The sequence below is a fragment of the Lissotriton vulgaris genome, chromosome 1_1 (genome assembly GCF_964263255.1).
Source record: "Lissotriton vulgaris chromosome 1_1, aLisVul1.2, whole genome shotgun sequence".
Taxonomy (NCBI): domain Eukaryota; kingdom Metazoa; phylum Chordata; class Amphibia; order Caudata; family Salamandridae; genus Lissotriton; species Lissotriton vulgaris.
Window position 1 is genome coordinate 1,462,645,613 of NC_141685.1, and position 27,970 is coordinate 1,462,673,582.

The 27,970-nt window shown below is 45.7% G+C and overlaps 1 protein-coding gene across 2 annotated transcripts in view; it reads right to left on the minus strand.

Annotated features, from left to right (window-relative positions):
* The window catches only part of ALG12 (ALG12 alpha-1,6-mannosyltransferase), a 112,534-nt gene that overhangs the window by 53,716 nt on the left and 30,848 nt on the right, over positions 1–27,970 (minus strand). For both annotated transcript variants that reach the window (XM_086967312.1, XM_086967310.1), the window contains exons 4-6: positions 21,124–21,297; positions 16,309–16,503; positions 13,815–13,918 (exon numbers count right to left, since the gene is read on the minus strand). In XM_086967312.1, coding sequence (XP_086823438.1) covers positions 13,815–13,918; positions 16,309–16,503; positions 21,124–21,297 — 473 coding nt within the window. The remainder of the gene's footprint in view (positions 1–13,814; positions 13,919–16,308; positions 16,504–21,123; positions 21,298–27,970) is intronic.

The window sequence follows — 27,970 nt, forward strand, 5'->3', positions numbered from 1 at the left end:
GAGTTTCTCCAACTTCTCCACAATCCTCTCTCACTTCTCCACAATCTTCTCCCACAGCTCCACACTCGTTGCACCGTCTACTCTACTCTTTATTGAATTAGGAGCACGGTTTGAACTTTAGAATTAGAAATAGTGCGGCAAAAGGGATTGATAAGGTTTTAGAATACTGTTCATGTCATTAGCAATGCTGTTCCCTATGAGCATCCATCCCCCATTCCATACTAACGAAGGCAGAAGACCCGGCACCAAATTACACAAGTCGCCCAGAGATGCAATGGGTGTGTCTGCCTGTTTTTTGCACCATAAGCACTAGTATTACAGAAGGGTCTGCAATGAGATGGATTAAAGAGTTTACGCCTTGAGCTCCAAAGGGACAGTCCCTCGTGTTCATTGCAGCATCGAGTGTGGCCACTGGACCACTGTCTGTACTCACTGTCGCCTGACATGATTCCCGAAGGGAAAGCTGTCCCACAGAGACAACTTTTCTTTTCTGAATCATGTACCAACTGCAGCTCAGTGTTGGTATCAGATCAATGGTTTGCGATTGCCATTGCGTTTGAAAATCATTGATACATGTCATTGTAAATTGCAATTTGAAGATAGCACCCTTTTCACTGCCGCTCCAAATTCCAATATGGAGTAAGATGCAGAACCCCTTTTGTCAATCATGAAGGTTATACACAACCCTAAAAAGTGGGTTTGCAGTAACAACCACTGTGATGCTGCAAATTGTAAGCTTTATGACCACAAAATCCGTTTGTATATGCGGGCCCTAGTTATTTAGATAAAGCAGGAAGTGCAGTGAAAGGAATGACGCTACAAATGAGTAGTGCCTTTAATGCTCTGGAAATGCTAGGATCTCCAATCTACCTCTCTACCTCACTCTACCTCTCTCTCTAACCCGTACCTATCTCTCGCTCTACCTCTCTCGCTCTACCTCTCTCTCTGTACCTCTCTCTCTGTACCTCTCTCTACCTCGCTCTACCCCTCTCTCTCTCTACCTCTCTCTCCCTCTCTCTCTCTCTACCTCTCTCTCCCTCTCTCTCTCTACCTCTCTCTCTACCGCTCTCTCTCTCCACCTCTCTCTCTCTCTCTCTACCTCTCTCTCTACCTCTCTCTCTACCTCTCTCTCTCTCTACCTCTCTCTCTACCTTTCTCTCTCTACCTCTCTCTCGTTCTACCTCTTTCTCTACCTCTCTCTCTACCTACCTCCCTCTACCTCTCTCCACCTCTCTCCACCTCTCTACCTCTCTACTTCTCTCTACCTATCTCTACCCCTCTCTACCTACCTCTCTCTACCTACCTCTCTACCTACCTCTCTCTACCTCTACCTCTCACTACCTACCTCTACCTCTCTCTCTCTCTCTCTCTACCTCTCTCCACCTCTCTCTCTCTACCTCTCTCCACCTCTCTCTACCTCTCTCCACCTCTCTCTATTTCTCTCCACCTCTTTCTACCTCTCTCCACCTCTCTCTATTTCTCTCTACCTCTCTCCACCTCTCTCTATTTCTCTCCACCTCTCTCTATTTCTCTCTACCTCTCTCTACCTCTCCACCTCTCAACCAGTTGAATTCCGGGAAGCCCAAACCATCAGCATTTCAAATCTGCGCATGAAACGTGGGTAGGATGAGCCGTGCAGCTCAGAAAGGGATGTTCTTTTTACATAATTTGTATTTAATAGAATTGGGAAGCATGAGAACAGTCTCACATTTGAGATAGGGATTCGCATACACTGGTGACACCTTTTGAATTGGCTTTAAAACCATTCAAAGATGGCTGCAGCATCTACTTGGGATGTGGTGGGCTAAGTATAGCCGGAGCCCTAGAGTACTGCATGTCCTTTAAAGAAAAAACAGCATTGGCATAGCCAATAGGTCTCCCCTTTGGGACCTTATAAGTGTTTAGTGGTCCAGTACAATAACCTTGGTGCAACAACATCAAGTGTTGCATGGCTAAACACTTATAAGGTCCCAACGGCGAGACCTATTGGCTATGCCAATGCTTGTTTGTTTTTCCTCTGTTTCATTGTAGTTGCCAGGTCATCTGCTGTGGAGCTTCACACAATTTTTCTCCCCCCCCCCCCCATGGGTTTCTTTGTATATTTAAGCTCTTTGTCTTATTAGATTTTTTATTTATTTATTTAATACTTGTGCTCAATCATGTCGGAGGATGCTGATGAAGTAAAAATGTTCCCACCCCCTGGAAAAATTTCTGCGGACGCCCCTGGCTGTGCTTGTTTTTTTCTTATTACATGCAGAATTGTGTACAGGGCTTTCTAGCACCGCGGTAAGGGGGAAACACCCAACATAAACGTGCCCGGAGGCGACATCTAATCCAATGTGCATATGAGCTGCTGACTTTGGAACTTGGGAGCCAGGTTCGAGTCTCTGCATCAGCTCAGCACCTTGTGATTGCGGGCAAATCACTTAATATCTCCGTGCTTACTGAAAATTAATGTGTCCTTGTGTAGTGCATCCGGTGCTCATGCCGACTGGTAGGAGGAGGAGGCAAATACAACCCTTTCGTAGCGGTCTCGGACAAGCCGAGCAGACCTGCATCACCAGATCTCATCCTGACCGCGCGAACAGATGATTGCATCGGGCAGTCTCCACAGAATCCGATCTCATCACTCCCACACGCGGCTGCAACCGTGCACCATGCAAAGCCTTCTCCTGCCCAGGGAGGGGGCCGCCAGGGCGTCCAAGGCGGGGACACATGGCACCTGTATTACTCGGAGGTAAGAACCCCCAGAGGTGCTGCTGCTGATCAGGGGTGTTGTGGGTACTTGTAAATGATGCCAAGGTGTGCTGTGATAGCCAGAGAGGAGAACTTCAGTGGGCGTTGATGGGCCGTGGAGCCGACGGGGGGAAGGGAAAGTGAAAGTAACTCAGCATGAGGCTTGCGAGGACGGAAGGGAGACAGGAGATGAGCACATCGCGCTACGTGCGTGTTCACAGGCACGTTAACGACCTCCATTCGCCCTGCGCATGCCCATCTCCTGTCCCCCCTTCCGAGTCAAGTCAGCAACAATAGATCTTGCTGGCGACAGCGCTTTCGTGCTGCATCGCCGGGCTCCCTCATATTCGTGTTTACAAAACAGCAACCTGTGGCATCCCAACTAATAAGCCTTCTTTGGCTCTCAGTACAGGAAAGATTCAAATTTAAGATCCTCTGCTTTCTGACACATGCATTAACGGGTTTGTCCCAACATGCCTCCACACTGATTTGGAGTCCTGGCACTCTCAGTAATCTTCCCTCAGACATCCACAATGCCCCATACCCTTCAGATGTAAACTCAAAATACATATGTTCTAGCCCTAGCACCACAGCAGCTTTCATAATAACTGTAGAAACGATTACTGGAATGTAATCTATACTAATATAAGATAGTAAGGTATGAAAAATATGTAATTTATCAGACTACTACTGTGAATTATCATACTATTATTTTCCTGCCTCTTTACACGTTTGAACTCTTGTAACAATTGTGTATTACAGCTGGATTCAGATTATGCTATATCTTCCTTCGCTTTATTAACATACAAACTCCACAGCAGCTTAGGAAAATATGTAAACAGTGAACAGAAAAATGCTCCAAGTCCCAAAGCATTTGAAGGAACGTTTTAACAGTCCAAAACCACAACTCCCAAGAGTCTCTCGTGTACTGCTAGTCCATAGTCCTTCCATTATGTCCATCACAGCTAGAAAGCCGGCCCTCTCTTCCTCTTCCTCCTCTTTCTTCGCTGCTCCCGCAGCCAGATAAGTGCTTTTCATGTTTCTTTTTCTGTGATGTTACTGGTTGTATTGTATATACGATTATTGGGGGCTCGTTACAGGGTTGTTTCCATTACAGAGTCCCCGGTCGCGGGAGCGTTCTAAACATTCCTACGCGACTTTTTCTTTACCCATTTGTGTGCGGTGACTGATAAAGCCGCCAGGGGGCGCCCACGCGTCTCGCCGGCTCTTCGGCGCGTCTCCTCAGTTACGGGAGCCGCGCTGAGGAGTCTGCCTGCGCCGGAGCCTGCCCTCGCTTACCCCTCTGACACCTGGTCTTCCGGGTCTGTAGCCCTTGTTTCTGACGCCCCGCTGGGGTCTGTATTGCGGCCTAGACCGCGTGATACGCCTTCGGGCGCCTTTGGTGCACCTCATTATTGTGTGTGGCTTAGCGCGCTTGAGGGGTAGCAAGACTCGGTCCCGGTGAGGAGAGTCCGCGCGCTGGGGGGTCAGTGCAGCCCTACCTGCCACGCCTGTTGGCCCATAAGTTGATTGCAGTCAGTTTGTCTGCCCATACTCGAGTGTTCTCTCGATTAACACCCTCCTGGGTGCCTGTAGGGTTGCTGTGAGTCCATAATGGAAGGGGAATATGAAGAGGAGACCTATCCATACCTACAGGACGATGAGTTCTACCAAGCGGTGGATAGCTCCATTTACCGCTGTGTGTCGGAGGTGGTGGGGCCCATGGAAGACCGCCTCTCCGCACGCATTGTGGAGGAATGCGCGAAGTTAGCGTCCGCGCATTTGGGGGCGGCTGCGGACCCCCCGGGGTCGTCGAGCGGGTTGCCGCCCGCGCCGAAGAAGCCCTGCAGAGAAGGCCCGTCCTCGGAGGTACAGGGGGTGGACAGGGGCGCCTTTGAACGTCTCCGTGACGCCTTTTTGGCGAAGGCAACGGCTGCGCCCCCTGCTCCCCTAGCGAACCCTGATGCTACGGGGGACGTGTCAACGGCCCCCGCTTCCCCAGTGTACGACTCACCGGACACTGATGACGACGGGGAGTCGGTACGCTCTTGGCGCCCATCGAGCTTGGCCAAGGAGATGCCGCGGGATGAATCAGGAATGTTGGACCCGGACGAGATTGTTCACCCGCGTTCCGCAGCTTGGACACCGGGTGAGACGGTGGCAAAGTTTGTGGCTGGTCGGCTGCGCAAGCTGTTGGAGAAGGAGGCCAGAGGTTGTCTGCGAGGGGAGTGTCCTCGACCGACTTTGGAAGGGAAGGTGGCTATGACCCCCGAGTTGGATGCGAAGATGGCCACCTTCTTGGCAAAGTTTATGAAGGATCCCCGGAAGGGTATTGATCGGTCCTGGCGATTCTGTCAGGATAAGTTGCTGGATGCCGTTGGGCCTGCCACGAAGATCCTCGACATGGCGGAGGAGGCGAAGGCGAATGGCACCGTCATTTCCCCGGAGGTGCTTTCAAATTGGGCACAACGGGTCATCGTGTTCCTGGGCAATGCCAATTGCGCCCTGTCCACCGAGCGCAGGCGCTCCTTGTTGATCAAATTGGACCCTAAACTGGGGGACTTGGCCTCGTCGGAGGCGGGCGCGGTGGCCCAGGGAGGCCTTTTTGGCGAGCCCTTCATCAGAGAGCTGGGCAAGTTCGTGTCCACCTTTACATCGCTGGACAAAGCGCAGTCCAGCATCAAACGCGTGTTTCACCAGCGTTTCTCCGGAGGGGCCGGTCGCAGTAGGGGCCGCGCGACCGGCCGTGGCCAACAGGCCAATAATAGAGGACAAGGCTCCGGCAGAGGCCAATACCAGACCTCTGCGAACTTTAATAATTTCTACCCCACCAGAGGGCAACGCTTCGGCGGCAGAGGATTCAAGAAGAATTCCGGACAAGGAAATACCTCCGGTGAGTGTACTTTGTTTAGATCAAGTTCCGATAGGAGGGAGGTTGGCAGCCTTTTACGGGGAGTGGGAGTTGCTCACTGCCGACGCTTGGGTCTTGCAAACCATACGTGGGTTCCACATAGAGTTCTACGACCAACCCACTCAGGCAGTGTCCCCACGTCCGATAGTGTTTTCAGAGTCTGCCGCGCGTTTGATAGACGAAGAGGTCTCGGAACTGCTTCGCAAAGGGGCCATCCGTCTATCAACGCGCCACCCCAACGGTTTTCTCAGCAACGTCTTCCTAGTAGACAAGACAGATGGGGACAAGAGGCCTGTGATCAATCTCAAAGAATTCAACGGGTGGTTGATCTATCGACACTTCAAGATGGAGGGTATCCACCTCCTTCGAGATGTACTCCTCCCTCGGGATTGGATGGTGAGGCTGGATCTCAAGGACGCCTATTTGGTCGTTCCTATCCATCCGCCGCATCGTCGTTTCCTTCAGTTTTTGTGGGACGGCAGGGTGTTCGAGTTCACCGCGCTGCCGTTCGGCCTTTCATCGGCCCCCTGGTGCTTCACGAAGGTGCTCCATCCGGTGGTGGAGTTCCTCAGGGGTCAAGAGGTGCGGATGTTGGTATACTTGGACGACATCCTCCTTATGGGGCAATGTCCAGTAATCTTGGCTGGACAGCTGCAACAAGCCATACAGCTTCTTCAGAGGCTGGGGTTCGTTATCAACGGCTCAAAGTCGGTTTTGGTTCCCACTCAGAAGATTACCTTCCTGGGTTTCGTGGTAGATTCGGTGGAAGCGGTTCTAAGCCTTCCGGCCCGGAAGATCGCGAAGATTCGGCACCTGCTTCGGCAGACGATCACCAAGGATCGCACTTCTTTGCGGCATGTCGCCAAGGTGGTCGGACTTCTGTCGTCCTCCATCCAAGCGATCTTTCCGGGGCCCCTGCATTACAGGGCGCTTCAACGCCTCAAGGATCAGCACCTCCGGAGAGGTATGAGCTACGATCAGTGGGTCCCTCTCACGGAGGAGGTGAAAGAGGAAATGTCTTGGTGGCTATCTCACATGGAGGCGTGGAATGGTCGGGCGATCTTCGGATCGGCCCCGGATCTGGTCATAGAGTCCGATGCCAGCAGGTCGGGCTGGGGCGCTCGGTGCGGGGATTTCTCCACCGGCGGCGCTTGGTCTTCAGACGAACAACGGTTACATATCAACTGTTTGGAGCTCCTGGCGGGCTCCTTCGCAGTCCGTTGCTGGACCAAGGATTCGGTCAGGGCCTGTGTTCTACTGAGAATGGACAATGTTTCGGCGGTTCGTTATGTGAACCATCTAGGGGGTCCTCGTTCCCGCGCTCTAGCGGATTTGGCGAAGGACTTCTGGGACTACTGCCTGTCGCGCCACATTGCTGTGACGGCGGAGTACCTGCCGGATCAGGCCAATCAAGTAGCGGATTGGCACTCCAGGTACCTCAGGGATGCCAGTCAGTGGAAACTGGATCCGGAGGTCTTCCGGTGGTTACAAGACCTCTGGGGTCCCTTCTCGGTGGACCTGTTTTTGCGTCCCGTCTGGACCACCAACTGCCGCGTTTTTTCAGTTGGAGGCCGGACCCTCTGGCGGAGGCCACGGACGCCTTTCTGCAGGACTGGAGTCGGGAAAGACCGTTTGCGTTCCCCCCGTTCTCCATGGTAGTGCGAACGGCGGCCCAGGTACGCCGCCAGGGAGCGGAGCTGGTGTTGGTTACGCCGCTCTGGAGGTCTCAAGTATGGTTTCCGGTTCTTCTGTAACTTTCTTGGGATTTTCCAATCCTACTCCCCCTGTTTCCTCTGCTCCTGAGGAATCCGGATCAGGAACCGCACCCTCTCATCACGCGGGGCTCGCTCCGCCTCATGGCGTGGAGGCTCTCAGGAGACGCTGGTCGCTCCCAGGCCTTTCGGGGTCGGCTGAGCACCTGCTCTCCAAAGCATGGGCCGATAGTACGACGAAGCGCTACAGATCCGCTTGGCTTAAGTGGATGCGTTGGTGTCTACAAAGGGATTTGGATCCCTTGGTCACGGGCCTCGTTCCCGTGCTAAATTTCCTGGCTGACCTAGCAGACAAGGGCCTTGCCTACAGAACAATTAATGCGATTCGGTCAGCGATTTCGGCAGGTCATGAGAACATCGATGGCTCTCCCGTAGGTGAGCACCCTTTTGTTTGTCGGCTTCTGCGGGCTATTCGACTCGCGTTGCCTCCTGAGCCCAGGTATTCCGTCCTTTGGGACGTCAATTTGGTTCTGAACTTGTTCCTTTCCTGGCCGGCCAACTCCTATCTGTCTCTTAAGGAGCTCTCGGCAAAGTTGGCCATGCTATTGTGTTTGGTTTCTTGTAGACGTGTGTCAGACGTGCGTGTGCTGGATATATCGGCACGCATCTTTTCCCCGGATGGGGTTACTTTTACCGTGGGTCGACGCACTAAAACGTCGTCGCGATCCATTTCCTATCCAGCTTTTCTAGACACTCCTAAGTTGTGTGTTGTGCAGTGCCTTAAAGCATATGAGGATTTGACTTTGGAATTACGCCCCCCGGGCGAGCGTCAATTGTTGATTGCCTTGCGAAAGCCACACAAAGCTGTGTCCTCCCCCACCATTGCTAGGTGGGTGCGTTGGGTCATGCAGGAAGCAGGCATCAATACAAATCTTTTTGGGGCACACTCTGCCAGAGGGGCCATGGCCTCTAAGGCGTTCTCGGTGGGTGCTCGCTTGGAGGATCTTATGCGAGCTGCGGCTTGGTCCTCGGATTCCACCTTTAAGAGGTTTTATTTTAAACCCGTGGTGGATTTGGCCCAGTTGGTGGTAAGTAAGCTTTGAACTAGCATAATCTGAAGCCTCCGGTCCTAACATAGAATCGAAATTTGCCTAGCTTATGTAACGGTAAGTTTCAATTCTATTAAGGACACGGAGGCGAGGATTATCCCACCCAGGCTACACAGTGTTTCTCTACCCACCCGTATGGCAGTAAGTAAAGCGTTTTCCTTTATATGGTTTCTGTACTGTGCTAGTCGTTGAGTACTCCTTTGCCTGATGATTGCATTCCTATGCCACCTCGCTTACGCTGTCCCTTTTTTCGACAGGCAACGAGGGTGCTAAGCAGGATCAGTGAGGCGAATGCGTGATCTGCGCGAAGAAAGAGGAGGAAGAGGAAGAGAGGGCCGGCTTTCTAGCTGTGATGGACATAATGGAAGGACTATGGACTAGCAGTACACAAGAGACTCTTGGGAGTTGTGGTTTTGGACTGTTAAAACGTTCCTTCAAATGCTTTGGGACTTGGGGCATTTTTCTGTTCACTGTTTACATATTTTCCTAAGCTGCTGTGGAGTTTGTATGTTAATAAAGCGAAGGAAGATATAGCATAATCCTCGCCTCCGTGTCCTTAATAGAATTGAAACTTACCGTTACATAAGCTAGGCAAATTTCGATTCCATCTTATGTAACCAAAACAATTACGTTGTGCAGTGTGCAGTGTTCAGTGTGCACTATACACGTATATAGTTAATCGTTGTTTCATGGATGTACTATAATTGATTTTGGGAACATCCCCACAAATCCCTCCACTCTAGCCATCAAGGTTATCCTGTGATAGCGTTTTCTGCACTGGTCTGTGCAAGATGAAATATGACCATATTGTTAAAAAAAGGCACTCAAATGGGTATTCACAGACCATAGAAAAGATGTACCACACAATGCAAATTGATATCCATGTATGGGTTTTATAATTAGCAACTGATGGATGGCCCTTTCTGCAGGGTCATCCCCAAACCTTTTTTGTTCACCCTCCTGTTTTCTGAATTCGTTTTTATTCACTTTTAGCACTCTGAGCACTTTGCCGCTCAAAAAGAGTGTTAAAGTGCTTGTGCTCCCTCCTTAAAACAGTAGAATTGCCTTACACCCAATTTTCATATTTAATATACTTGTGATTCCCTAGTAAAGTGGCAATACCTGTGCCCAGGACCGGTAAATTAAATCCTACTAGTGAGCCTGTAGCACTGATTGTGCCACCCACTTAAATAACCCTTTAACCATATCTCAAGTCTGCCATTCCAGCATGTGTGTGCAGTTTTAAACTGCAATTTGAACCTGGCAAAATAAACCTTTTTCCAGGTCCAAACCTTGCTTTTTAATACAGATAAGTCACACATAGGATAAGCTTGGGCAGCCTAGAGGGCAAGGTGCAATGTATTTAAACAGTAGGACATGTGCTTTTAAGTTTGACATGTTTCTTAAATTAATATTATACAATGCTTATCTCTACCAAAGGATAACATTGGAGTTACCTTATTACATTTAACAAGCTGTAAATTCCAAATGGGAACATGTAACCCGTTCACGTTTGGTGTCTTTGGAATTGTAATGAAAAATCCTCTGTTGGAGTAAAGTTGGATTTTAAATTACAATTCTGAAAATACCACTTTTAAAAAGTCCGTACGGCCCTTCTGGCATTGCATCTCTTAGGAAGAGCGATGCGGGAAGATGGTCTTTAAGGATGTGTCGATTAATTCTCCTTGCCTAAATGGGGAGTTGATATCCAAATCCGGGACTGTGATATGAAGGAGGGGTGCCAGTCCCTTCGTAACAAAAGAACTTGATCATCGTGTTGGTGCCAATGCTCCAAGTTTCATGAGAGTGGATAGTAGTTCTGTGTCCGGAGGAGAACCCCCCCAAAATGGGGTAGTGGGTTTGAAATGCATCAAACAGAATCTGTGAGTCCAATGAGCAAAAAGAGAGTGACACTGAGAACCAGGGAATTAACAAGGGGAAATTGAAAAAGTTTACCTGACTACAGTAGTTGCGTTTTGTTAGGGGTGCACTGTCCATGAAAAAAGAGCCTTTGAATACATTGTAGTAGCATGCATATTATATTTATTTTCTTGCCTTGTTGGACAATGAAATACGGGAATGGATTAATGTTTGTATTATATTCCTGTTTCTGTGTATTGTAATACATATTTGTTGGTGTATTTACCTGTTTGTATCTGTGGTTGTCTAATCATTCATGTTGGTGGGAGGAAAAACATTTATGATTTGCTGTGCATTGACCATATCTGTATGGATAAAAAAAACACAAATATTTTTTGATGATGTTCAAAAAATAAATGGGGATCACTTTTATTGAATATAGTGGTCACAATAAAATTTAGTTTTAAAAGGAGCAGTCCGTTTTGGCATTTTATGTTTGTGCTAACGTTTAGAAAGTTGGCATTTCCTCCCTCAGCCATTTAGTGCCTCCAGTCTGTGTCTGGGCCACATGAATGGGTGTAGCTGACACCTGGTCTTTGTGTATTCCTCCTAGACTGCCACACTTGGAGAGCTTAGTTGTGCCTGGTTGGGCCATCGCTGGCAGGAGGGGGGAGGTGCAGCTTGAATAATTGAATGTGCTGTGCCTTACCTCCACAATAAGGGCTGTATACCCCTTGTAGTTAGTTTGGAGCCAGGGCAGGGGAGGCAGGAAGACGGTGCCCTTCAAAGGGAAACCTCTAGAAGCTTCTTCCACCTAAAAGGAGGCATGAGGTATAAATATTGGACCTCAGACACCAACTCTTCAGTACACTTCTGGACATGTGGAGACTCTGTCAGGAAGAAGGACTGCTCTGCTGCTGAAAGGACTGTCTCGCTTCTGGACTGCTGCTCTTCTGCCTGAGTCAGAGGGATTGGACCTGCACCCGAACCCAGGACTTCCAGCGTGACTCTAATGGATAAACTGCTGGCCTCCTGTTCATTGCCACAGGGACATAAGAGCCTCCCACCACCTGACCCCCCCCCAAGTAGTACCCCTGATGTTTGAAGAACTGCAAAATCACTTTACACATTGCCTCCAAGTTAAACCTCTGTGCAAAGCTACCAGATGGTTGAGCGCCGGTTAATTTGGGGTTTGCTTGAGCATCACACTCATAAGGATTGTGGTTGCTGTGTTGGTAGGGTTGCACCCCCTCAACCAGTAACCCAACTTTTCATAGCAATCATAAGCATTCACAATAAGAAACACTCGGGCTTTGAGAATTTGTAAATTTAGAAAGAACAGGTGATGAGAAGTATGTGACCATTTTGTTTTTGCACAATAACTATTCATATCAACAGGCACAAACAACTTTAATGTTTGAAGGAGCACAGCTGTGGCTAATTAGATAGCATTTCTTCCTGACTATGAAAGTTGGTTTGGAGTAAAACAGACAATATTGTATGTATTCGTGCTGTACCATTCTGTTCAGTTAAACATGACATTTTCTATGGTAGAGAGCAATCTTTCATGGTTCAATCAATCAATCAATCAAGGCATTTATATAGCGCACTACTCACCCAGAGGGTCTCAAGGCGCTTGGGGAGGAGGGTCCGCTACTGCTCGAACAGCCAGGTCTTGAGCTGCTTCCTGAAGGCGAGGTGGTCCTGGGTCAGGCGGAGGTGGGTCGGGAGGGAGTTCCATGTCTTGGCGGCGAGGTAGGAGAAGGACCGCCCCCCTGTGGTGGCTCTTCGGATGCGGGGACGGCGGCGAGGGCGTGGCCGGTCGATCGGAGCTGGCGTTTGGGAGCGTAGAAGTTGAGGCGGATGTTGAGGTATCCTGGTCCTTGGTTGTGTAGGGCTTTGTGAGCGTGGGTGAGGAGACGGAAGGTGATTCTCTTGTTGACCGGGAGCCAGTGCAGGTCTCTCAGGTGTTCGGAGATGTGGCTGCGACGGGGGATGTCCAGGATGAGTCGTGCTGAGGCGTTCTGGATCCGCTGAAGTCTCTTCTGGAGTTTGGCGGTGGTTCCTGCGTAGAGGGAGTTGCCGTAGTCCAGACGGCTGGTGACGAGGGCCTGGGTGACCGTCTTCCTGGTCTCGGTGGGGATCCACCGGAAGATCTTACGTAGTATGCGCAGGATGTTGAAGCACGACGAGGAGACGGCGTTGACTTGTCTGGTCATGGAGAGGGAGGAGTCCAGGATGAAGCCCAGGTTGCATGCGCGGTCTGTTGGTATAGGTGCGCTGCCTCGGGCGGGGGGCCACCAGGAGTCGTCCCAGGCGGAGGGTGAGGATCCTAGGATGAGGACTTCCGTCTTGTCTGAGTTCAGTTTCAGGCGATTGTTCTTCATCCATTCGGCTACCTCTTTCATCCCTTCGTGAAGGTTGGCTCTGGCGGTGGCGGGGTCGTTGGTGAGGGAGAGGATCAGCTGGGTGTCGTCAGCGTAGGAGATGATGTTGAGGTTGTGCTGGCGTGCGATGTCTGCGAGGGGACTCATGTAGACGTTGAAGAGGGTTGGACTGAGCGAGGAGCCTTGATGAACGCCGCAGATGACTTCGGTGGCTTCCGATCTGAACGGGGGGAGGCGAACTCTCTGTGTCCTTCCGGCGAGGAAGGAGGTGATCCACTCCAGTGCCTTCTCCTGGATTCCGACGTTGCTGAGTCGCTGCACTAGTGTACAGTGGCAGACCGTGTCGAAGGCCGCGGAGAGGTCTAGGAGGATGAGGGCTGCAGTTTCTCCGTTGTTGAGAAGTGCTCGGATGTCATCGGTGGCTGCGATCAGGGCGGTCTCTGTGCTGTGGTTGGCTCGGAAGCCGGACTGCGAGAGGTCGAGGGATCCGTTTGTCTCGAGGAAGGCGGCCAGCTGCTTGTTGACGGTCTTCTCGATGACTTTTGCAGGAAACGGGGGCAGCGAGATGGGGCGGTAGTTCTTGAGGTCGGTGGGGTCGGCTGATGGCTTCTTTAGTAGAGCGCTGGTTAAGGCTACATTCATTATTGTTTCCCGCAATAACTTAGCTGAGGAGCTAAGTGGACTTCCTTCTGAAAACATACAGATATAGACTGCAGAGACATAAGCTTCCAAAATGTGGACAGCCTAAATATCAAGTTTATATATATATATCTACCACTTAAATTCTTAAATGCAGCAAAGCTCATTATACATCAGTTGAAAGACTAGTAGTTTAGTATTTTAACCCAAGACCTTAAGGAAGTGGCTGACAGAGCATTTAGCTTTGTTTAGATATTTATGCACTGTCAATTTGACGATATATTTTTAATTCTAGATTTCTACACTCTGCTATTTTAGTCCAGTTACAGTCTTCAATTTGAGAAGGAACACTGCATCAAGTTAAACAGCAAAACGGAGCAAGCAGCTAAACACACCATTAATATAAAGGTGAAAGGTGATAGCAAAACAATGTGTTTCCTACCAATAACGCAAAGGATACTCCCCAGTCAGAACTCTTATTTTGAACTGTATTGTACCAAAGTACTTCACCTTCTGGCCAAAGGAGCCGTCTCCAAAAAAAGGAATCCACTGCAATGGTTAGTCCTGTGATAGAAATAATGAATAGGATCAACAAACATTAACAATCGTAATTGAGAAAATGTCAATACATGTCAATGGTACTGGTTGGCTGAAGGATACAGAACAAGGCGTCAGATGTACAAAGCCCTTCAGCCACTGCAATTCTCAGATTTGGCGTTTGAAACCGTGAAAATGGGGTTTGCTATGTACTAATCCCCTTTTAGGAGTCCAAAAGTTTTTCTGAATCCTAAAATAGGATTTTGAATGGAACCTGATCTGGTAACTGGTAGAGGTGTGGTGTAAAGGCTCTTCCAAAATAACAAATCGGCATCATATGTATCAATGTTTTGTGACCGAAATCAGATTGCAAAACATTGAAATTTTTGTTACAAGCAAGTTGGGATGGTAACTCATTCGCAAAATGGAGTTCCATAAGGACTTCCCCTTTGTCAATTAAAACAAGTTTGTTGGGAAATACACAGTGGTTCAAATCGCTTAATCTCCCAGTGCCAACAAAAATGAAAGTGTCCATCTCTAATGAACTGGTGCTCATATAAAGTGCTCGGATACCTGATATCTTTGGGTCAAGTTCGCGCTATATAAAACTCTAAAAAAAAAAACACACAAAAAACTCCTTTGGTGCTGAGATTTTGATTTGAAAGCATTGATAAAAAAGACACTTTAAGCCCATAGACGTAGGGCTCTCTGGGTCTTATTTACATGCGCCCCTTGAGAACAAAGCCTACAGTGTAAAAACAAAAAAGAATAAAAAATATATATATCTTTTAAGTGGGTTTGTTTATACCCACAATGAGACATTATCATGTTTTGGGAGAGGATCCCTCAAGCTGTTCAGCATGCACTCCTTCTCGGGGAATCACTTGAGCAACAGTTACTCCTCAGATCAAGCCACTGCCTAGAGCTACTCATACTGCTGTCTTCAAGTAATAGTGAGGATCAAGCGTTCATAATCGGCAGAGTCCATCCACACCTGCTCCACAGTCTCCCCCAACTCCATCTGCTGCCTCACCATGCCAATGCAGGAAAGAGGAAATCTGAGAGCTGGTACAATGGAGGACCATGGTGCATTCCACATTATATCAGCATATACCTTTAGCACAGTGTTTAGTTTGCCATTATCACCACCTTGTTTGGAGCTCATGCTATTGCAGGGAAAGGGTGATGAGCTAGAACTTTGGGTCTTGAGTTTGTATGGTCCATAATAGGCAACCCCTGGGTGAGTAGCCACTTTCTCCACCTGTGACACAGCCATGACATTTCCCAAGTGCCCCGCAGCCTCTCAGCACAGTCACAGAAAGGAAGCTGCACTGGAGCTCCAGAGATCAACGGCCATCTCAAAACCCAGCTGGCTGCTTTATACCCTCTGCTATCACGTTAAAAATCTGGGATGAAATTATTTGAATCCAATGTAAAGTACAACTTACAAGTGCCTTGGTGAAACTTGTTAGCTTGTATAAGGTATCAAGTTTTGTTTGTGCTCCCGGAGGATGGCATCTGCTTTTACCACTGATAAGCCACACTAACTGACAGAAAGCCCCCAACATACAATTATCAGACTGGTGACTTTCCCATAGTTGCCATTCACTTTCACAGATCTACAGTAATCTATTGCAAGTTTATCCTCTTGCCAAAATGTACAAAACATATTTCTCAATTATTTTGTGTTTGTTGAGAGGGTATCTAGTAGTATTTTCTTTCCCCGCCATATATCAATATACCACTTGTCTCTCAGCAAAAAAATACAAGCAATCACAAAATCATGGGAATGTGAAAGATATTTTGAATAAACTAGCAAGAAAAATTCTTAGGAAGTGTTAAAAGCATATTCCATGCCATGATGGTGCCCACTAACAGGGCTGTACATGCTAATGTGTTTTGCCTCTTGCATAATCGTAAGCTTTAATTTCCATATAGATGACAGTTAGTATTGTACACACTCAGAAAAACCAGTAGCATCACAGAGCGTGACTGGGTGTTAGTATCTACCTTCATAACAAAATGCTACTGCTACATTTATTTACACTTGCATTAGCTGATGAGTGGGGGCGGGGGGAACCTGAGTACTTTGAAATAAGTAATTTAATTTATAAAATGGTTGGGGCCTCCATCCATGTACTTGTGAAGCTTTCTGATTATTTTGGATGGCAGGATTGTTCACCATTTCTTCCATAAGCAAATATCTCTGGATTCTCAAGAGGCATGACTCAGACAAAACAAGAAGGGTAGCTGATCAAGTCTGTACACTAGACAAAGTATATTGCAGGGCAAACTGGCGATTGTTGCTAACCAGACTCGAGAGGACATCACGAAAAAGCATGGCCAACAATTAAAGCACTGAAATGCCACTCATAAAATTACTTAATGAAAAGTGACATGCTCTGTGATCGACTTACCTAGACACAGGATGCCAGCTGGAACAGCGTGGCATAAGAGCTCATAGATTGTTATTCGTTTGTAGAGAAACATGACCAGAAGCATAAGTCCTAACAAAATGCACAATTCAGATCTGAAGACAATGATTGCCAATGCAGAGAGCCAGATGAATGGGCCAGGACTCCACTTCAACCATGCTTTGAAAGCCAGCAAAACTGGAAGAAAAAATAACAGAGCCACATTTGCAGTTAGCCTGTTGTGGTGTCATGCAGTTTAGTTTTTGGGATCAAAAACATAACAGGGTTAATGAATAATACAGGTGACTTGCTTACGAAGTGTGCGGTGGTTTTTTTCAGCCGATCTCACCCCCTTTATTTCTTACACCATAAAGACAGGGTTTCTGTCCTACAGACGCTCTTTTTAGGAGCACCTTTTAATTTGGTGATTTCTCAAGCAAAAATCGCTCCCCTCTCTTTGTGTTGCTCTAGTAGTTCCAGTACCCGGCACTGGAAACTGGGAATGTTCTGAGATGTTCTGCATGGGTCCTTTTTTTCTGCAGAGTGTGTATCTGTCTTATGTCCTTACAACCCTCCTCACAGTCAGGACTGGTTCCAGGCAAGGAAATGCTAGACAGTCGTGCTAAACCTTAACAGTACCTGCCCTGGGGTGACGCATAAGGTGGGGGTGGGGGCAAATTGTTACTAGAAGCCTTAGAAGCCAGGAGGACAGTCACTGTACTTTTGCATGGAGGTGTATAAAGCATTGAGGTGGCCATCCTTACATCAGCCGTGCATCTAAATTCACAGAGGGGCTGTGTTAGAATTAATTCAAAGATAGGAATGCAGATAATTCCTAACACCAGCGGGGTGGGGGTAGCGAAGGATTTTTCTCGGTTCCACAAATATAAAAGTGCTCCACATATGTTAAAACATTTATTTACCATTTATAAGATACTTTAAATCAGTTACGGTGCGAACTGATTCCTTCACAGTTAATTAAGTCCAGCAGTTACGTCATGTATTGTTTTCTCCTAACAAGTGCTAACAGGTTCAAGTCTTAAAATAAGTGTTATATTCCCTTAACATGGAGTCTTGCCCTTCAATGTGTTTCTTTCAATGTGGATAGTCTCAGGAGCAATTTTCTAAAGATTATGGCCGTTGTACATCCTCCTTAGGCTCGGGGTCAACGTTGTTTTTTCTTAAGGGATGTCTACGTTTCTGTTTAGTTTCTATAGATTTCCTGAACTCACCAAGGCTGAAGCATGATGATAAAACATTCTCTACCCACACTTTCTGATACCTCATTTGCTTTCTACTAGCAGGAAAATAGTTCATAGGGGAGCTGAAAGCCAGTTGTTTTCTAGTTTTCAACCTCCCAGGTCTCCTACAGCATGGACGGTAATCACAATACTGGAATTGTTCGTATTTCCCCTTTTTATCTGCAGCTCACCTTTGCTTTCTCAAGAAATCCACCACAGCATCATTGTCCGCGAGACCTTATCCTGCATCATTAGTTCTCAATGCAAATTCCTGTAATTTCTATGCAAGATTGCTATTGATGACTAAACATCATCAGGTTTCTTGTTTATTGCTTTAAAGCCTTTTCCTATTTATTCATATTAATTACCAATAAACGTTGCATAACAGACATATGGAATGAATAATGTCAGCTGGTGAATTAATAAATAGCATTTTTCCTAATAAAGTGGGATTGAGTCTGCCTAGCTGAGTAAGTATCGAAATGTGGTAGAAAGGGGGTGTTGGTCTTGGTTGGTGGCTTTTAAGGTTGATCTACTCTTACACAGAAATAACGTACACCTGGGACCTAACAGAGAAGGTTATAACTACCAAGTCAGAAAACTGAATTTTAGAAAATGATGGAAAGTAGAGCTCAGTTTTTACATTTCAAAGTTTTTTATACCTTTGGTTTCACATTTAACTGTTCACTCTGCTTTGCAGATCCAAATCTTTAGAGGAACAATTACCCTGCATAGCTTTCCCTCTACCTACAGAGCATATAGAACTCCACAAAGTCTGCACCCAACTGTTTGGGCTTGTTTTTTCCTTTCCAGATCACTTCAGATATCAATGGTCAGGGAACTGAACTGTAATGGCTGCTTAATGGGCATAATAGCCAGCTTAGATGTGTGGGTTCGATTGCTCAATATTCTCAAAGCTCAAATCCTGCCGAGACCACCGAGCCTTGCCACTCTAGTCCCTGGTACTAACATCCACCAAGGGTAAATGTCCCGCTCTGCAGCTTTTTATGTACACTTGTTCTTGCCAATAATAGGCCAAAGGGAAAGCTCAGAACTATCACATGCTATAAGGGAGCTCAACCTAAAATGTTGCTTCGTCGGTCAAAGTACCTTCTAATCAACCAGTAAGCAGGTTTTCGCGCGTAACATGCATTCATACAACTTTTATCTATACCTCAATGCATGGGTGAAAACTATTCATAAACCTCTACAAGGGCTAGAAAGTGCATGATAAACTATCATGGGAAATTCTCCCAGAGCAGGCTCCATGTCATCACATACTCAGTGTGAAGCCTCCTGTATGTACTTCAGAGAGAGCCATCCGTACCAACAATGGGATGTATGACGGTACGGCGCGGGCTATTACCACGCATACCGTTACAACGCGTGTTTTACAACGCAAGTCGTTACCACGACTTGCGCTGTAGGGTGCGGACTTAGGAATAGTTTAATTTACTATTCCAACACCAGTCCCCGTGGATAGTAGGGAAGGTGTTGGAATAGTAAATTAACTATTCCTTGTCCTTGAGCGCCCTCCAGCGCAAGTCGTGGTTACGACTTGCGTTGTAAGAGAAGCGTCGTAATGGTAGCGCGGGGTAACATCCGCGTCGTAAAGGATGTTCCCCCAACAATGAAGTCCAAGCCCCTGCACATTTCTCTCCAACATTACAAGGCATCTCTCAGCATCAGGATCGGTTGGAACAGCGACATTTGCACTAGCTCAGCTATTGACTACTCTCCTATAACTTTGCACCAAAGGTCATACACAGGGCTGGGCGAAAACCAATTCTCTTCTTGGTTAGGAGGAGACCCGAAATCGGCCATTCAATGCTACATGTGTTTTTATCTTTGGGCATCAGTGTAGCCTCAACGCACATTGTTCTGTGATTCGACTGATCATATTACCCATTGTCGGCTACATGAAGCCAACTACACTCTCCCAGATAGTTGTTCAACCAATCATGGGCAAATAATGTGCCTTTCTAAAAACAGCCTCCTAGATCAGTGTGCCAGATCTCTTATAGGAAAGATGTAAGATAGGACCAATGGGAACACTTATAATGAGTCAGGCAAAATCGAGAATATTCCAATGCATTTTTGGTCTAGATCAGTATCCTGTTTCATTTGTTATCCGACTTGGGCACTTCACAGCTTCTCTCCCACTTAGCTTTGTCAGTTCCTGTCATAGGCGATCTCCATACAGTGCCATATAAATAGGGACCACAACAGACGTCCCCTTTGTGTCAGCGATGAGCTCCACAATTGTTCCCGGTTCTGGGGCTCCCCGAGAACCCATTTTGTCTGTCTTCTGCCACCCTTGACATTCTAGTATGCAATAAGAAATGTTCTACATACGTTACCATCTGTACCTTAACTACTTCAAAAGCGTGAAGCATCTTACCATCATATATGGCCCACCCATACACATCCATTGACAGTCCAGGCCAGCTATTCTGGAACTACAGATGGAATCTGCTAAATTTTCACAGTCCCCGTTGTGGAGCTTGACATATAAAAGGAATCCTCCCTATAACATTTTTGAACACTGTGTCCCATGTTTGTGCCATCAGGGAATTCAATTAATGTGCTCTCCGACACATCACTGGTGAAAAGAACAGACATCCAAGTTCTCCTAGCCATGTTCAAACTACAGGACAAGACCTAACATCAAATTAATGTCACGAGTACACTGTAAAAAAAATAGAAAAATCTTACTGCACTTGATAATAATGGCCAAAAATGTTATTTGTGTTTATATATAAGAATCCAGGTGAAATGAATAAGGGCCCGATGTAGGTACCAAATACCGGTCGGAAACGGCCGATTTCGGCCGTTTCCGACCGGTATTTGGCCTACTGAGATGTAGGGGACCTTTTTTTATCCGATTCGGTATTTTACCGATTCGGTAAAATGACCGAATCGCAAAAATACCGAATCGGTAATTTTACCGATTTTTTTTAATTTGGGATGTAGGTGGGACTACTTTCAGTCCCACAGGCCCTTCAGGTTCGGTATTTTAACACCCAATCCAATTGGGTGTTAAAATACCGAATCCAGGTGTGCATGCACATGTGTGCATGCACACCTAGCCATGTGACAGACAGACATGCCCTTAGGGCATGTCTGTGTGCCACATGGCTCACATGCCTTTTTTTGGGGTGCTGGAGGGTGTCAAAGTGACACCCCCTGCACCCTTGCACAAATCGGTAATTACCGAATCGGTAATTACCGATTCGGTAATGCCCATTGATTCCTATGGGCTTCAAGGCCCATAGGAAGCAATGGGGGATACCGAATCGGTATTTACAGAATCGGTAAATACCGAATCTTACAGATTCGGTATTTACCGAATCTGAAATACCTACATCTCCCCCCCTCTAATTTACCACTTCATAAATACCGATTCGGTATGATTCGGTATTTATGAAGTGGTAAATGTAGATTTACCTACATCGGGCCCTAAATCATCACAATCCGTTGCATTAGCACAACAAGTTTTAATTGCTCACTGTTTGAATTTACAACAGTCCTAAATAAATAAATAAAGATCACAAAAACCAATTTGCGTAAAACTCACCTAGTGGAAGGGCAAAGACATTAGGAAGCGTTCGAGTGCAGTAAAACATCAAGTGAAATTGAGAGGCGGTTATCAGGCAGAAGAGTGTTGCTACTGTTGGTCCAAACATCCGTCGAACTTGTTTCTGTAGCTTCCAGAGTGCATAAATGACACTGAGTCCCAGGATTCCCCTGGCTTTTGAGGGATAAAGAGGATAGAATGGTATAAAAAGAGATATACAATTGTACCACACAAAAACATTTAGATATATATGGTTTAGGAGTAGGTATATAAAACATTGCCCTCTGCCATCATATATGATGGCAGAGGGCAATGTTTTTTTATATCTAGTTACTTTGTAAAAAATAAAAAAATCTTATTTGGTTGCAAATACATTAAAATGTATGTTTCATTCTTGTTAAACTAGATATTGCGACTTAGTTTCATGTTTAACTTTGTTTCTTTACTAGGAATTCAGATGAAACAATGTCGATTCCAGTGTAAAAAAAAGTGATGTCAAGATAAAAGATGCCATCAAATGTATCCACATGAAACTCAATAAAGAACTTAAACAACTCAATTGAAACAAATGCATAGTCTAATAAAGGAGTCGACTGACGAACAGATACAGTATAACTAGCAGGCTGACCGCATGATAATCTGCCACTGTAGTGCTTAAAATGTGTTTTGTCCCAAAGGTCAAGCAATCTACATCTATGTTATTTCAAGTACAACACAGGAGCAGCCTACTTAACCATTGATTACGAGCGTCCCAAAGTAAATTTGTTCATTTGTGCTGCCACTGCATTACCGTGTGTCCCAGTAAATCGGATAACAGGAAAATAACAGGGAGTACAAGTTTTGGGGATTAACATGCAGGAATTGATGTTTCTGTGCTTATTGGACCTGGCCCCCTCTGTAGGGTTACCCCCAAACCTTTTGCATTCACCCCTCGTTTGCTGAATTTGTTCTTGTTGGGTGTAGAACTCTGTGCACTTTACCACTGCTGGCCAGTGTTAAAGTGACTGTGCTCTCTCAACTGGTTTACACCTAATTGGCACATTTAATTTACTAGTGGGCCTGCAGCACTCATTGTGCCACCCACTGAAAGTAGCCTTTTAAAACATGTCTGATCCATGCTGCTGCAATAAGTGGAAGGTGCAGAGAGAGAAATAAAGGGCAACAAGGTCAGAGAAACTGATTAGTCACAGATTACGAGAGTATTCAAATGATTTACTAAAGTCTTTAAGAAAATAAATTAAAGTGGACCCAGGTCTTACGACTGCGCCACACATTGAGATTAAACCAGATATTGCTGAACTAGGATGCGGTATGAGGCTTATGTAAATAATCAGAACAAATCAAACACACCAACGGCTATTAATAGGATAGGCAACTGTGAGATCTCGACTGGATAAGAGACTAACACGCAAACAGAAAATACACCAAATCAATCAGAAACTTTATTCGTCATTACGGCCATTAAAGTGCAAGTGAGTACAGTACAATAAATAATATTCGATATTATATATGTTGCCATTATTCATTGTATAGACAAAGTTAACTGAGAGATCAGGAAGTACCAGCTTCGTATAAAAAGTTAAAAATGCAGAAAATGAACTAAAAAGAAGGGCTCTCACAAGTTGAGACCCCTATAGTGTTGCATGAAAGTGCAAGTGTGTACTGTGCAAAAATACAATGTTACACACTTGACAATAATACTTTGTGAGCACAGCATCCAGTGTTCAATCAAATTACTCCACCAAGATGGAGCAACTAAACCAACAAGTAAAAACAGCAATTTGCAAAAAGCGGTACGTGGATAAAATCATGATAAAAAGTGTCACAGATGATCCTTTTATATGTTCGCAATAACGTAAAAGCTTTACAAAATACTAATGTAACAAAGAAAGATAAAATATAACTGTGGACTAGCAAAGAAACAATCAATAAAAGATCTAAAAATGAGCTTTAGCTGTTCTGTAGTGCATGTCTCCTAATGACCCACATTCTCCCCAATAATTTGGCCACTTCACAAACTACTAAGGCCTCGAGTCAGATTTTAGAATATGTAATGTTTCCTGGTGGCATCGAGTTCCCATTAACCTATAAACAGGAGCTAGCCATTTAACAGAAGCATCAGAGAACAAGAGGGAAAAGGCTAGATAAATGGTTCTGAACTAAAACAAAAGGAAAACAGGGTTTCCGCTGTGGCAAAAAGCATACAGTTCTAGTCTCCTGAGTCTTTTACCCATGGCATGTCATCGAACAGATTGTAGGCTGACATCAAAACATGAGTGTCAGGGATACAGTAAGTGTAGTGCAGTACACACTAACAATATAATTAATTTATTTATTGAATAATTTCATAGAATGCTGCAGATTGTCTTGTGATGTATCTATGTAGAGTACACAGGTTAAAGCAAACTCTATCTATATGTCTTAAAGCCTTTGTAGCCTCTTTACAAGGCCTTTGTAAATAACGCTTCAATTGTCTAAGTATGCCAAGACTTGAGCTCTAGATATCTAGAAGAGAAGTGCGGTTTGGAGGAAAGGGAGGATTTTACCTTGTAATGAACACTGTACGATAATACCCTTGACCACCACTTTGATTTGGGGACTGAAGAGAGTTGAATAGGACTCCCAAGAGGTATACTTAGGCCAGTAGACCATTGCAAACCGGGATCCACAACATTCTTCGCGAAGTATAAGACAATGCCTCTTACCTCCAGGGGAAATGATCTTGTCAGCCACTGGAATATGTGAAAAATGAACATAGTGATGCTGGGCTTATTCACCGTTTTCTTCCCCAACAGCATGCAGAGATCATCAGCACACATTTGGAACTTCTCTTAGTGCTACTCCAGCAGTTGTGCCACAGGGCGCGCATACGCATTTAGGAAGAGGCAGTAAAAAAGTTGCAATGCGCTTGTTGCCACTACCAACGATGATTCCAATGAACTGATATGAACCTAAAGGCGGGAGTTAGGTTCTATCCATTAGAGCAGATCAGAGTATTCTGGTTCATTCCTCAAGCCTTGTCTGCAATACTCTTATGATCTACTGCCTCAAAAACCACCAACACAGGACCTGATTCACAGAGAGCCTCCACAGTCACAGCTGTCTGCAGCTGTGGGGAGTCTACGTACATGTGTTGGAATCTCCACAACAAGAATTCTCATTGCAGAGATTCTGCCACGACTGCTGAGGCTCCTTGTGAATCTGGCCCACAGTTGAGTCATGACCTGCATGTACTGTCCCAAACAACTCCAGCTAAGGACAGGAAAACACTCACATAAATGTGGTTTGTTTTCTGCATACCTCAGGGTCATGGCTTCTGGAGAGAATAAATAGTCCAGCGTTACTGAGCAAAACCAGGTGTCTAGGACTGCCTCACCCAATACGGCTCACTTTGCAGTCTTCAAACAAATCTGATTTACAGAATATTTAAGACTGCGGAGTGTGACCTGCTCTCAGTGGGGTGAATGAATGAAGCAGAGTGGTGTCTGATCTTGTTGGTCACTCATCTATGTATTAGCTCATGTATTGCTCCAAGGATACACTGCCATTCTTCTAGAATTCCTAGTGGAGAGACACAAAAACATCTACACGCCTCCTTCTTTAATGCAGCCAACACAAAATATAAACAGACAGAATCAACATTCACATAAGGAATCTTTAACTGTAATTGAAGTTTCTGATTTCCATAGTTTATTTTTCAGGACTACTGGTAGTGTTTTACAGTATGTTCCAAGTTTGTTGATTTTAACGCTTTTATGTGTTCAAAATCCTCAGAGCAAAAAAACTAACCTGGGCTGGAGCGTTTCTCAGGCTTACAAACAACTGCATTTTGAATTGCTTCTAATGTATTTTGATTTACATCGTTCTTTTCAAAAGTATATCAATTGTATGGAAACAGAGGGTTTCATCAACCTTATCTGTAATCCAGCTGTCCCCCTACCCCAAACACAGCCCTGTATCACCTACCATATTTAAGACCCTAAACACAGCAACCTCCTACCCTACAAAGCCAACACCCATTTTGATATACTGCCAAATCCTATCCACCAGTCATACCCATATACCTGGCATCATTGAGGAGTGCCTACATTAGTTCTGCAAAGAACACAAAAATGTCTGAATTAATCTTAGCCACTGGACATTATTCGGGCCTGCATCGCAGTCCATCGTTATTTGGACCACAATACTAACTCAGTTTGGACCCAGTCATTTGCAAATCAATCAGAAACTTTATTCGGTCATTACGACCATTAAAGTGCAAGTGAGTACAGTACAATAAATAATATTCGATATTATATATGTTGCCATTATTCATTGTATTGACAAAGTTAACTGAGAGATCAGGAAGTACCAGCTTCGTATAAAAAGTTAAAAATGCAATTTAAAAGCAGAAAATGAACTAAAAAGAAGGGCTCTCACAAGTTGAGACCCCTATAGTGTTGCATGAAAGTGCAAGTGTGTACTGTGAAAAATACAATGTTACACACGTGACAATAATACTTTGTGAGCATAGCATCCAGTGTTCAATCAAATTACTCCACCAAGATGGAGCAACTACACCAACAAGTAAAAACAGCAATTTGCAAAAAGCGGTACGTGGATAAAATCATGATAAAAAGTGTCACAGATGATCCTTTTATATGTTCGCAATAACGTACAAGCTTTTACAAAATACTAATGTAACAAAGAAAGATAAAATATAACTGTGGACTAGCAAAGAAACAATCAATAAAAGATCTAAAAATGAGCTTTAGCTGTTCTGTAGTGCATGTCTCCTAATGACCCACATTCTCCCCAATATTTTGGCCACTTCACAAACTACTAAGGCCTCGAGTCAGATTTTAGAATATGTAATGTTTCCTGGTGGCATCGAGTTCCCATCAACCTATAAACAGGAGCTAGCCATTTAAGTCTCGGAGATTTGTATTGAGGACAGGCAAAGAAAATATGCTTGATCGTCTCAGCAATCCTGGGGCAACATGGGCAGTTATATGATTGCGGTAGAAGGTCCCTGCTTCCATGCCGCGGTGAACTATTTCAGAGGAAGGGAGCCGAATCTAAATTGAATATATAGCTTTATGTCATGCAGGGCAGTGATGACCTCCATGTATTGCTTGTAAGCACCTAGCAACTTGAACTCCATAAATTCTAGTTTGAGGTGGCATCCTGTTGTATAGGCAACAGTTCTCTGTGCTACCCAATTCCCGTAATGTGTCTTAACATATTCTCTGCTAAGTAATAAACTGGGGTCAGACACGTCCCACAAATTCCCCAGTCCTATAACAGTAAGCAGTTTCTGGATTTTTGTAAACCACCCAATTTTTTTTAAACAAACGAGTTTACGGACATCTGCAAAGGCGTCTGCATAGTGAATAAGTGCAGGTGTTTGTTTTAGGCGCAGCTAGAAAAGAAAGGGGCAAAGCCTCGCTTTGCCCTCTATAGTGGTTCTACTCGTATCTAGTCTTAATGGGAGAAGTGAGGTGCTCTGGGGGAGAGAGCTTAGTGACCCCAAGAACTTATTTTCTGTGCGGAGGAGGGCCTCTAGCTGGTCAAACCCCCAGATTTCAGCCCCATACAGAGCTGAACCTACCACCTTCTGATCATATATCTGGAGAGGAGCTGCAATCTGTCTAGTTTGGGAGGTCCTATGTTCCTTAACACCTTGGCTGCTATGGGTTTTCCCCCTGGGTGCTGCGATTCCATAAATCCCACTTTTCATGACAAAGCCAGCTCGTCATAAGCACAGGGCAGGTAAAGCCCATGACGAGCTGGCTTTGTCATCAGCACTGAAGGGGTTAATCAGCGTTCCAGAGGTATTCTCCAAGAGGGTTACACCCAAGTAATCTAGAATGGCAACTCTCTCCAGAGGTGTCCCTTGCAGCAGTAGTTTGCCTCTGAATGATTTGTGGGGGTTCATCAGCATGAGCTTGGTTTTCGAGGAGTTAACCTCCAATCCTCTCATTTCACAGGAAGCCATGAAGCGGTCAAGTAGCAGTTGAAGGCCACTGGGGGTCTTTGAAACCAGTAGTATATCGTCCGCGAACAATAGAGTTGTTATTTTTATACTCCCCGTTGTTGGGGCATCAGCATGTACTTCCGCTAGATGTTTCACCACTCCATTGATGAAGAGTGAGAACAGGGCAGGGTCCAAAACACAGCCCTGCTGTACCCCTCTAATGGCTTTGATTGAGTCTGAGAGTTGCCCTTGCCCCCCCCCAATCGAACCCTTGCATTATTACCCTCATGCAAGCAGACAAGTAGCGCCAAGATGTAAATTGGAAGCCCCAAATACGTGCCATAGTTTGGACCGGAGGATGAGGTCAAAGACTGATTTTAAATCGATAAAGGCGGTATAAAGGCTGCTCTGTTCAATAGACACGGTCTTCCAGGCCAATAGGGTGAAACGAAAGACCTGATCAATGGTGTTGGATTTCCTCTTAGACCAGGTTTGGAAGGGGGATAGTATGTTGTTTTCCTTCATCCATTCAGTGATTTTAGTGAGGAGAGCACGGGAAAAAACCTTCTGTGCACCATCAATTATGCTAATCAGCCTATAATTTGAGGGCACTGAACGACCTCCCTTCTTAACCGCATCGCTGCGGCGGCTTTTCCCACTGTGTGCGGCAATTTTCAAAATACCGCGTTACATGACGAGCTCAGCTCGTCATCAGCATACGAGCGCCGTAGCTGATGAGCAGCAAAGAGGTTAAAGACCAGAATAACCATGGCTCCCTTAAACGTCGGAGGTATTGAGGCCCCAGCAGGGATTCCATTCGCTAGTCTCCACATGTAATTGGACCAGTTGGGAATGTCGATGAGAAAAACATCACCGGGTACACTATCGGGA